Source organism: Anabrus simplex, chromosome 4 (assembly GCF_040414725.1).
Source record: "Anabrus simplex isolate iqAnaSimp1 chromosome 4, ASM4041472v1, whole genome shotgun sequence".
NCBI lineage: Eukaryota > Metazoa > Arthropoda > Insecta > Orthoptera > Tettigoniidae > Anabrus > Anabrus simplex.
Window position 1 is genome coordinate 227,199,979 of NC_090268.1, and position 13,327 is coordinate 227,213,305.

The 13,327-nt window shown below is 38.9% G+C and overlaps 1 protein-coding gene across 3 annotated transcripts in view; it reads right to left on the reverse strand.

Moving 5' to 3' along the window:
- Positions 1-1,126: 1,126 nt before the first annotated feature.
- Positions 1,127-13,327, reverse strand: part of PGAP5 (Per1-like protein PGAP5) — a 65,685-nt gene continuing 53,484 nt past the window's right edge. For all 3 annotated transcript variants that reach the window (XM_068227493.1, XM_067146398.2, XM_067146396.2), the window contains 2 exons: positions 6,619-6,759; positions 1,127-3,526 (listed from right to left, as the gene is read on the reverse strand). In XM_068227493.1, coding sequence (XP_068083594.1) covers positions 3,365-3,526; positions 6,619-6,759 — 303 coding nt within the window. In that variant the 3' untranslated portion in view covers positions 1,127-3,364. The remainder of the gene's footprint in view (positions 3,527-6,618; positions 6,760-13,327) is intronic.

Sequence of the window (13,327 nt, forward strand, 5' to 3'; positions counted from 1 at the left end):
TCCCCCACCCACAGGGGGTAGTGTGTTTGGTCCGCGAGAGGTAATTTTATTTCCCTCTAGTCCGCCGGCAAGCCGGTTAGGACCCCCATATCCGCCACCTGGGACGCGCCACGTGGGAGTATCACCTCTCCCCCTGCTACGCCTTCGTAGCAGGTTCGTGGGGGAGGGATTCAGTTAGGTGCAAATGTAGTAAGCAGTCTGGCCTATGCTGACGACTTGGTCTTAATGGTAGATTGTGCTGAAAGCCTGCAGTCCAATATCTTTAAACTTGAAAAATAGGTGCAATGAGTATGGTATGAAAATTAGCCTTTAGAAGACTAAATTGATGTCAGTAGGTAAGAAATTCTACAGAAATGAATGTCAGATTGCTGATACAAAGCTGGAATTGGTAGATAATTTCAAGTATTTAGACTGTGTGTTCTCCCACGATGGTAATATAGTAAATGAGATTGAATCAAGGTGTAGTAAAGCTAATGCAGTGAGCTCGCAGTTGCAATCAACAGTGTTCTGTAAGGAGGAAGTCAGCTCGGGCCCAGACGAAACTATCCTTACATCGGTCTGTTTTCAGACCAACTTTGCTTCATGGGAGCAAAAGTTGGGTGGACTCAAGATATCTTATTCATAAGTTAGAAGTAACAGACATGAAAGTAGCAAGAATGATTGCTGGTACAAACAGGTGGGAACAATGACAGGAGAGTACTCGGAACGAGGAGATAAAGGCTAAGTTAGGAATGAACTCGATGGATGAAGCTGTATGCGCAAACTGGCTTCGGTGGTGGGGGTCATGTGAGGCGAATGAAGGAGGATAGGTTACCCAGGAGAATAATGGCCCCTTTTATGGAGGGCAAGAGAAGTAGAGGGAGACCAAGACGACGATAGTTAGACTCGGTTCCTAACAATTTAAAGATAAGAGATATAGAACTAAATGAGACAACAGCACTAGTTGCAATAAAAGGATTGTGGCAATGTTTAGTAAATTCACAGAGGCTTGCAGACTGAATGCTGAAAGGCACAACGGTCTATAATGATAACGTATGTACGTATGTATAATAATTATTGCACCAGCAAGCCAAATGGAAGTTATGAAGTGGCATGGATGATGTAACTGTGGATCCCAGAACAGAATCTAAATTGGGAAATGAATAAGATACAGAGGTACACCAAGAAAAGAAGAGTATTTACAAACCCACAGTAAATGTCTTCAAAAATTAATATCACTTGCAGTCAATTGAGGTTTGTGGTCTACTACTGGGAACTTGAGATGCCAAACCTGCATTTTCTGAAGATTATAGGAAGGGATTTGGATTACAATGAATCATTGTGATGGTGCTGAAGAAATCCTGCAAAGTTTTAAATCACCATTTCAGTCTGAATATTTGATTATAATTTGTTATACCTGTTATATAAATTTCTGTTTGTGAGGTAGACCGAGTCTTACGGGGCTACAATTGTTCGAAGACAGTTTTAAAAATACAGTACATTGACATTAAAATGTTTAGATTGATCCTTCATGTTCCATAACTGCAGATATGATAATAAGCTTTTGGGCTTTTCCTGTGTAAAGAAAATAAGGTGAAATTCTTTTAAAATTTATTTTTAGAACTGTCTTTACGTCGCACCGACACAGATAGGTCTTATGGCGACGATGGGATAGGAAAGGCCTAGGAATGGGAAGGAAGTGGTCGTGGCCTTAATTCAGGTGTGAATTACCTGGTTTGAAAATGGGAAACCATGGAAAATCATCTGCAGTGCTACCGACAGTGGGGCTCGAACCCACTATCTCCCAGATGCAAAGCTCACAGCCGCGCGCCCCTAACCGCATGGCCAGCTCGCCTGATGGTGAAATTATTTACGTAATTCTTTAAGTAATACGTGGTTGCCAGCCCTTAAGGATTAACATAGCTAGTTCTATTCCCAGTTCTGTCACTATTGTTATTTCGATTCAGTGTTTTCCAAATTCGTACTCTTCTCGTCACCAGATGGTTCATTCCAAGCTATGTGTTAAGTGTCATACTTTCATAACATGTGTACACCTGTTCTGTCTCCCTGCTCTGACTGACCCGCACTCATTATGCTCTGTATTTTCTAAAGGCTTTCTTCCCATTCTTCAACTCTTGCTAGCTGTTTTACGTCGCACCGACACAGATAGGTCTTACGGCGACGATGGGACAGGAAAGGGCTAGGAGTGGGAAGGAAGCGGCCGTGGCCTTATTTAAGGTACAGCCCCAGCATTTGCCTGGTGTGAAAATGGGAACCCACGGAAAACCATTTTCAGGGCTGCCGACAGTGGGGTTCGAACCTACTATCTCCTGAATACTGGATACTGGCCGCACTTAAGCGACTGCAGCTATCGAGCTCGGTATTCTTCAACTCTATTTGTTTCTTCTATCCCGTGAGTCTTTCATTGCACTTTATTTTATTTTATTATTTTTATTTATATTTATTTTTGTACGACATTAGTTTCTGATTAGTCTGATTCCTCGTGAACAGTCAAGATTTTCTTCTGAAGACGCAGAGCAAAATTCTCTGCGAACCGTAAAGAATTTCACTTTGTTTTCTAGACACGGCAAAAGCCCAAAAGCTTATTGTCATGTCTAAAATAAAATGAATTATAATCAAAATTACTGCACGAGGAAGCTCTTTAATAATGCAATCGTCCTTTTTCTTTCTCTTTTTCCTGAAGGGGTCACGGACGCAAACTATGGCGCACATACTGATTTGGCCCTGTTTCACATCGGATGCCCTTTCTGATACCAATCCTCTGTGGAGCAACATATTCACTATTGAACGTTTCTGTGGTGGTTGGCAGTGCACTGTAATGAGTGTATTGGGACAAATACTAACACCTAGCCTCCAAATCAGAGGATCTGGCTCAGAATCAAACCCAAGACTTTCTGAACCAAAGGTCTTGATGCTGACTGACCATCCAGGCAACCAGCCAGGCAGTACTGTCACAATTAATTTCATAAAATACTCAATAACTCAGAAAATATGAGCAATTTACTTGAAATTTTGAAGGTGTGCTTATAAAACTGATGGCCATTAGTGGTAAAAGTTTCATAGTCATAAGATGTCTATCTTTCAAATTTTAGTCATGGCTAACATTACACAGCCTTCCTCATGAACAGAATCAATCCTTCCTTTATACTGTAACTTTTAAAACTCACACCATAAAAATTTACTACACCACCGAGACAGTCTGTTCTTAATAGGGTAGTAACATACATTCTAGTAAGTTTCCCACTCCAGGCTACACTTTCACATCAACATGCTGGAAACATGCTTGAAGGTACAAATAGCTTGAAACTGTTATAATAATATGTACTAAGGTCTCTGTCCCTCACAAGTAAGTAAACACAACAAATCAAATGCTTTTAAACCAGCGAGACCTTCGACAAAGTCTTCTGTAAGTGAGTATTATCCAGACGAGTATCAACAAACTACCCAGCAAATAGAGCTTCCTCACAGTTGATTCCTGGGGCATGGCACACTTGGACACTGAGTAATTGTTTGGTGTGAACACAGCCTGAAACAAAAGATTAGTAACCATTCTTATTTATACTTAACCACTATTACAAAAACAAATCAAATGAAAAGTGTAATAAAAATTTGAAATATCATGCCACAGTCCTGTCCACTGGCAGTACTGCGACAAAGGCTACAGGTGGCAGCAGTGTGCTGACAAGCAAACCCCATCAAAGTACAAGTGTAACAACAGTTGCCTCACTTCAGACATGCACAAAAGAAAAACAGCAGTCTGTTATTTAGTTTCTAATTTAGAAAGGTTACTGATGAATTATGATTCAGTATGGTGATGCACTTCTGTAACAGCAGCAACATGTCAATACTCTGCTTCATGCTGCCCAAAACTTTCAAGACCTGTATGTTAAGTGTCTTCCACATCCATCATATTCACCAGACCTCTTCCCTAGTGATTACCACAGGTCTGGGCCACTCAAGGAAGCACTGGGAAGAAAGACATCTCATTCAGATGAGGATGAAGATGGTGCACAAGTGACTGTACAGACAACCAAAGAATTTTTCTTCTTCCTACAGGAATCTAAGTGCTCCAGGTTTGCAATGAAAAAAACAGAGATTACAAACAAAACTGATACAGCTGCGCACTACTTTCACTTGATAAAATATATTGAAAAAAAAAAAGTTTTCATTTGACTCGTCCTCAAACATAATTTGATTAAAATACCACAAAAATTTACAAAATGCCACAAGAATTTACACAATGCACCAACAAATGGTAATGATGATGATAATTTCATATTTTTTTGCTACTGGTTTAACATCACACAAATGAACTGAAGGGCTTTTGGTGTTGCAAGGATACAATACGGCTAGGATTAAGAAGGTAGAGGCAGAGGCCTTAATTAAGGCACAACCCTAGCATTTGCCTGGTGTAAAAAAAATACATGGACAACCATCTTCGAGGCTGCCGATGCTGTGGTTTGAACCCACCAGCTACCAAATGTGAGCTCACAGCCAACCCGCGCAGTAATCAATGCATATTGTTGTCAAACATTGCGAAAATTACTGAAAAAGGAATCATATTCCTATTAATTTGACTGGGATTGCAGTTTGGATGATCACAAGGTCACAGAGTCACGACGAATATAAGAACAAGTGTGAGGACTCCTCGAGTTCAAGCACGCCCTGCCAGGCAGCGCTAGACTAGGCAAGCTCCACAGTACCAATAAGCTGGTCTTAGGTATGATACCAGAGGAAACTCCGTAACTGATAAATATATACACTGTATTTTAAAAAACAATGAGGGATTACAATTAAAATACCATGGCACGGTACAATGGAAAGAATCATGCAGGAAATAAGAGCTACGGCCTTCATCACATGTTGCGGAAAGCACAGGTTACTGGAGTGTACATATACAGATAAATAGCACATAACTCCCAGGATATTAAAAAATACACCCATGAACTATTTACCTACCAACTCAATTTGTCAGTTACTGGACTTTTGAAAGCTTTCATGAAGATTTGGCAGATGTTCAAGATTGAAAATATTGCCAGATTTCCTTCATTCTGAAGAAAAATAGGCACTTCAGAAAATGTTAAACAAGTCTGGGGATAATATCCATAATATGTTGAAGACAACAGCCAGCTCCTGAAGATTCAATTGTGTTTTTTTATTTTATATGGAATACATTTAGTGATTTTATTTCCAACAATAAACTCTATAAAATGAATTTGTTTCTGTACCTCGTTACCTCATTCCATTAGATTTCACCTGGCATTTCTTAAGCATGGTGTCGATCTTTTGCTTCTTGCTAAGGTGTTTGTTATCTCTATAATTAAATGCCAGTGTATTTCTAACCTGCTTCTTCAGCAAATTAATTCTCAATTTTGCTGAGTTTAGACTGGATATCGCTAGAATTAAATTTCAATGAGCATTTTTATGCGCCTTTTGGGCGATAATAGTGCTTTTTCGTCATGAGAAATTACACTAGATTGACCCGAATTTTTATCAACATTAGACTGACCTTTTAATTCCCCATTGCTGCTGCACTCCCGTCGTCTTTTTTTTTTTTTTTTTGTCTATTTGCTTTACGTTGCACGGACACAGATATGTCTTACGGCGACAATGGGATAGGAAAGACCTAGGAATTGGAAGGAAGCGGCCGTGGCCTTCATTAAGGTACAGCCCCAGCATTTGCCTAGTGTGAAAATGGGAAACCACGGAAAACCATATTCAGGTCTGCCGACAGTGGGGCTCGAACCCACTATCTCCCGATTACTGGATACTGGCCGCACTCAAGCGGCTGCAGCTATCAAGCTCGGTACTCCCGTCTTCAATCTTCTCTCTTCTTTTCCTGATGGTGTCTAGATTCTTTTCCCCATTGGGAGTTTCACAGGACTTAAAATCTCACTTAAAACGTATTTCGGCAAATTAGGAAAAATGTAAGGCACTGCTCCTCAACGTAATTTCCATCTCACATGAGATATATCCACTTTTTCACCATTCATAATAAAATTATCTGATTTTGCTATCAAATCATCAGAGAAATGAAGACGACAAATTCTGCAATTTTGCATTAACTCAGTATCCTTCCGTGGAATAGCTCTGTCCCATTTTCAAATTGATTCCTATCCTCAGTGGTGAAATAAATCGCATATCATCAACTACTCTGCCATAGCCTGACTTACAGCCAGGCACAAAACAGTACGGCATGCTGAATTATTAAATTAATCAAGCCACATAACATACATGCTTGAAGTACACAACACACAATGAACCGAGTTTAGGAACGGAAAGCAAAGAAAATTCAACATATTCACTGAAATACCTCGCACAGTAACGTCTCCCGCACTTTTCTATAATGTGCTTGCCAGAACTACAGGAGCACGTGTTGGATATAATCGCTTGCAGTGCTTGCAGTGGCGGGACCACAAACTATCATGCTATAATGGCTGAGTCCTCACACTTGGACTTATATTCGTCATGACAGAGTGTTAACATCACAAAGCTCCATCCGGCGAGAGAAAGAGAGGGCAGACAAATTCCATAGCATCTTGTGAGGTTTTGCTGAACTTTCACAAGAAGGCAGAAGAAACAATGAAGGCATTGTAGAATTATAAACACAATACTTACAAGCATGAAGCTTGGGTTATCCTTATTTCGCCAGCTGAATGATGGCAGAGTGTACTCGACAATGTCACCTCGATGAACATTGCGACACCCGTGGTGGGTGTGACCATTCACAATAAGTCGAGGTCTCAGATAATCATAAAGCTGCAAGAATTCAAGAGAAAGACAGTCATTTAATATACGAAGGAAAATAAACTATGTTCTTTACAACATCCACAAAAATAATAAATTACATTCTTCAATAATGAATGTGATGGTAACACTTTACTACTGTCTTCAGGGAAGTATGATGAATTTGTGAATTCCACTGTGTGAAGATGAAAAAGTTACCATAAAACAAGCAGTTGCTTGCAACGAGAGAACCACTACAAAATCCAACTTCAACCAAGACGCAACTACTGCAACGCAAAGATACATAAATTAAATTTCACATAAATCCACAAGTTAAACAACTAGCCACTGTGGTCAACTATTGAATGATAACCGCTCAGAAATTAACATGCACATCACATTAGAACCAATTTCCACTAATTACTGCCCACTTGGGCCAGTTAAAGCAGATTGTTGAAACCACAAGGACATCATTTCCCTTCCTATTTTACACAAATTTTGAAGACTTTGAAATTTGTCAGAAGTAAAATTAAATTTCAAGAATACATTTGTTCAGTCATGTCAACACAGTACTGCAGTCGAGTTGTTTTTCCTTCCACATATTTCAGTTGAATAGGAATTAAAAATTTTGTTTAATATTTCTCCAGTCTCTTTCCTTACAATATTTTGTGTGTTTCTCTTAAATGAACTTAACTCTGTGAATGACTTAGTTTGGAATGTTTGTAACACATTAATCACATTAATATACGTTGATAACAGTCAAAACTGGTTAAGACATTCTTCTCTAGCATGTTTCCCTGGTTATTATGCCATTATTCCGGTCCATGTCCTATTAAATACATAAAAGAAACCTGGATAGCACATTTATGTCACTCTTTAGTACGTTCGTAACTCTCACCATAAGGAATTTAAATTAGCGTTCTCAGCCATGATGCACGCACGTGCCAGCGGCAGCTGGCCTGGGTAAGAATTTGGTAGAGAACTTTATTTCACTGCCCCGGACTACATAGCACGGTAGCGTCAGCCTGCAGCTACAGGGAGCATCAGTCCTAAGTCAGTCTTTGTAGTGGTTGTTTGAAATACGCAACAATAGCTCACCTGAAGTGTTGCTGCTTAATTTTACATTTGTAAGTGAATTGTGTAACAACGTCATAAATTAGGCCTACTGTACTTCCGTATACAGCGACGTGTTGGTGCTTAATTTTACGTTTAAAAGTGAATTGTGTAACAGCGTACATAAATTAGGCCTACTGTACTTAGGCATAGTGCAAAGTGGTTTGCAAGACATTCAGTTATGGAGAAGAAAGCTAAACAGTTTACAAATGAAAAAAAGTTTGAGAAAATGGATGCTAATCCACACATGAAATGTGTGCAAATCGCCCAGATATTGGACATTTCTACGACATCTTTAGACACAATTGTGAGCAACCAAAAGAAGACTGAGGATGCTTGTCTGGCAGGAGGAAGCAGCCAAATGAAACGTGTTCGTAAAAGGCAGTTTCCAGATTTAGAAGATGTTCTGGTGAAATGTTATCCACAAGCTCGGGCTTCGAATATTCCTACTGATGGAACAGTGATTTGGGCCAAGGCATCATGTTTAGCAGCCAACTTCAAGGCATCTAAGGGATGGCTTGAAGGTTTTAAAAAATAATAAAATTTCAAACAAATCCGTACGCGGGGGAGCCTGCCAGTGTCAACATCGGTCATGTTCAGAGTTGGAGAGATACAACACTGCTGGAAATCTTACAGGACTATAGCCCTGATGATGTTTTTAATGGAGATGAAGCGATGCAATTTTGTCCAGCTTCTTCCTGATAGAACGTACATATGTGCGTTCAAGGGTGAGAAATGCCATGGAGGTAAACTCAGTAGAGAGACTAATAGTGCTATTATGCTGCAACAAGAGCGGTACGGAGAAACTGATGCCACTCATAACAGAGAAGTGGAAGAATCCACGCAGTTTTAAGAATGTACGTACCTTTCCATGTCAGTACACGGCAATACCAATGCTTGGATGACGTCATCAATTTTTTAGAACATCTTGCACACCCAATTGATACATCTTATTTGAGAAAAGTACATGCAGTGTTCCTTCTTGCGAACTGTACAAGCCATCTCCAACTGCTGGAAGAGAGCATCATCCAGTGCGTGAAGCAGAAATACATATAGAAAGATGCTCGTGAAGAAGAGGATGGCTCTCCTAGAAACAGCTTGACGTAAAATTTCAATTTTTAGATTCTATGCATTTCTTAAAATCTGCTTGGGAAGGTGTAAACAAGATCACAATTTGAAACTAAGTGGGCTTAGTTCGTTCAGCTACTGATGAAGTTTCAATGGAAATAATGGAAAGCACTGATCACATGGATGAAGAATGTAGCCAGCTAGGGGCAGAAGAAGAAGAGGAGAATTTTGCCATGTATGATGAATGTAATGATAATGTTGCCACCTGGTGAAAGTGCAGGCAGTAGACAAAATTCATGAACAGATGATGATTGATAAAGACAGTAATGACCAAGAACCCAAATGAAACTGGTGATATCTGCACAGCATTCAGCAGCAGCAGAAGCTATGGACACAGTGCGACGTTATGTGTAAAGTTTTGTCGTGGATGACTGTAATGAATTACGTCACCATACTTGATCATCTTGTATGTAATTTGGAACAAAAGAAGAAGCAGTCTAATTTAGACATGTTTCTTACACACAAGTGATAATGTACCAGTTACTCTGTGTATTTTTAAAAACGTGTTTCTTTATTCTGAATCAAATTCTTGACAATTTTTGTGCATTTTAAATTTCTTATGTACATACTGACACACATAGTTCGTGTTTCTAAGAACATTCTTCCTTGATGTTTTACTATGCTGGTGTTCTTAAAATGAATTATTTCTTTGTTCATTTCATTAATTATAATATTGAAAGGACATGTTTCTTTGTCTTAATCATATTTATTTTTATGTTGAAACCTAACTTTAAATTCAATAGCATAATTTTTTAAGTTTTTTAGCATGTTTTCTCATTATGACATTTTTTCGGTCCCCATAAAAATGTCCTAACCAGTTTTGGCTGTATTAATATATATCTGGGTTTACATGGTAGAACTGACTATTGAAGGAAGAATGAAATGATTCTGGGCCACTCACTGTACATGGATCACTGGAATGTCTAACAGCCCAATAAATATGGTGGAAAGGTGGAGTCCACTTATGCTTGTGAAATGTAGTCCAGGAATAGCATATTCATTTACATATTCTACACCCCACACAGCTCAATGTTCTTGCTGATGACAAATGTCACTCCATTTATTGTTTCTTTCCTGTTATAATTGCCAAAATAGTAGTTACAGTAAAACCTCGTTAAGACATTCTGCAGGGGACAAGGAAAAAGAACGTGTTAAGCGAGAAAACGTACTACTGAATAAACAAACAAACAAACAAATAAACAAATAAATAAATAAATAAATAAATAAATAAATAAATAAATAAATAAATAAATAAATAAATAAATAAATAAATAAATAAATAAATAAATAAATAAATAAATAAATAAATAAATATCCAGTCGTTTTATTCTAGTCAGTGGATACATTTTGAAGTTTTAATTTTCGTTTCGTTCACCTGGGACTATTAGAGGCCGGTGACCTAGCTTGATTCCCATAGGGAACCTGAAATATTTATCCTGAATGAGTAAATTCATATACCAATATAAATGGTCTGTTATTGGACGTTGATTTTACATTGTATATCTGCGGGTACAGTGAAAACATTATGAGAAGAGAGTATTAAAAGGTGTGAAAAACACGAGAGAACAAATATGAAAACTTATTCAGCTGGGGCTTATAAAATAACAATTTTGCACTGAAAATGTAAAAACACCAAACAACAAATATGAAAACAATTGAACGGCACCCATAAAAATATAGAAGTATTATTGAAGATAACACTTTTATTAAAACAAATGTTAGTAGAAGCCTTTCATTTCAGACCAGTGGGTTATTAAACATTATTTTTCTGGTCATACACTTAGACAATGAAATGGAGGTTATACACAGCCAAGTGCGACTGCAACAGAATGACTCTGACCGCCATTTTTAATCGAACAAATCTTCGACCGACCAAGTGATCGAGTCAAAACTGGAAGGTGCAAACTTCAACATTCACGCCAACTCTGCACGCTTGAAGATGTGGATGCCAGTCAACTTGTTGACAGACTTTAATTTTGTCTTCATTGGTAAGGAATTTCACGACTTTTTTCCATATCCATAATTAGGCTATCACAAGACAAATATGCACCACGCTGGTCAAACTCCACACGATTATGTTCCATATGTAGGTTATCGCGCAACAAATATTCGCTACCCTTCACTGTACAACTAAACATGAAATACTTTCCTAACTCCTGAATGAAATGCAAAACACAAGCACAAACAGGCTCATTGTGTTATTCTGCAGTTTCACTGCTAACCGGCAAGCAAATCTGAGCATTTCTGAGGCTAATGGCTTGTTCCCCAAAGGTGCAATTTATCCTGTGAAATTTGAGAATTCAAGGCCTTTTCCTGTTATCACACAACTGCGGCGAGCGCTCTTACCCGAGTTGGAAAGTATGTTCCTTCCACAATCATCATCATCATCATTTCTTCGCTCCAGCAAGCCGGGTGCGGTTGTGTACGAGCCTCCTCCAGTTTGTCCTATCCATCCACAGACTCTGCTCATGTATGCGACACATGTATCTTCCACAAAGGGATGACAAATAACGTTTTCAGGACGAGGTAAAAAGTGATCATACTAAGAGGTAACAGCTAAAATTTGTGACATGATAAGTGAGGTATTTTTATATAGATTTAATACGATGAGAATTGGGATTTTGAATTTACGATGTGCTAAGTGGGAAAACGTGTTAAGGAATGCACTAATGAGGTTTCACTGTAATATCCTTCCCACAGAAATTGAGTACCCTTGCTTTCCCTGAATTGAAGAGTATCTATCTTCCTCCTCTCCCCAAGATCTGAAAGCTCCTCACATTTAGTCGGGATTATGGTATTTAATGTGGCTATTTTGAATTCATTGTTTTGCCTGGGAGTTATTTCGAGCACAAGAGACCACATGAGAGCACTAAACATGCATTCAGAATGTGCATTTGCCAGTCAACTACAAGACACAGCCCATGGACATCCACATAAGTCATAAAGACACTCTCACTCTCAGTGAAGACACACAACCGCAAGATTTGTAACAGACACAATACGTGCTGAGTGCTCCAATAAGGTTTCTGAAGTCATATAGAGAAAGAGAGGAACACATAACATGATAAACACAATGAGAGGTCAGTGCAGGAAGAGCAGACAAGAACAAACATGAAAACATAAAAGGACAAACTTAATCTCCACATCTTCATATGCAAGTTCATTCGGTCCTTTCCTCCTCCTATGAGGAGCCTTTTGCCAACTGTGATCATTTTTACTTTTGCTGTCTCTTTCTTTTTCCTGTGTACATCTTACTTTACAGACTAAAGATCTGTCAAGGCCCTTCTGATAAAGCTGGGAAGCAGAAATGAATTGGTAGTGGTGGTGATGGTGGTTGCTGTTTTGTGAGGAAGTACAACTGGGCAACCATCATCTATTAACATTAATCAGAGGGAATAATGGAAGAGGTCTGACATTTTGAAAAATGAAGATATACTCTCGCAAACCTAATACCACCAGGTTCGGAAAAGAATAAGAGTTGACCAAGGCAGGTCAGATAGATTAGATGAAAGCACGGAGCCTGACACAAGTTAAGTGGAAGCAATGCCAGACTCAGCTAGGGTAACTGTGGTCACCAACCCATGCTCCAAAATTCAGAACCCCTGGACCCCGTTTCTTACAACAGGTAGGTGAAACCATGGATGTATTCTAATGCCCCCACCCTACAGGGAGAATAATTGAAGAAGTCCAATACATCGAACAATGAAGCTAATGGCAAAAGAAGAAAAGGACCACAGAGGAAGTGAAACACGCTTCTCAAATGTAATACTTTCAGTGTTGGAAGAGAATAAGGGTTCTGGTTCAATAGAAAATTAAAGTTAGAAGGCTAGAACAAGTGGAAGCAGCATCAGACTCTGCTAGCAATCCAAGCATCACCAATCCACTCAGCCAATTAATCTGAGAGTCCGTGAGAAGTCATCTCATTTAGTTGGTATTTACACAACATTTATGTATTCCATGCCCCAGTCAAAGGGGAGTCTTAACAGGGTACCATAGAACTTAGAGCTTACCAAATTACCTTGTCAACAGAATATTACTAGTAGATGGTTAGTCAACAGCTCATGATTGCTTTAACAAGGAGTCAATTTTGAGCCTCTTGTGGTTGTGGTAGTCACAGTCATTCAGACGAGAAGAAATAAGTGATTCGATACGTCGAAGAATGAAGGCATTCATAAAAGAGAGGGAAGGAAAATTAAGGATTAAACCTAATATTTGGGCCGAGGCCTCAGCAAGATCTCAAGCAAGGAAGTGCACTATCGCCTTTATTGTTTATTTATATTGATGGATGAAATCATAAAACGCGTAAAACAGAGTATCAGTAGTAATGAAGTGAATGCTTTGGTATTTGCCGACGTTGTGG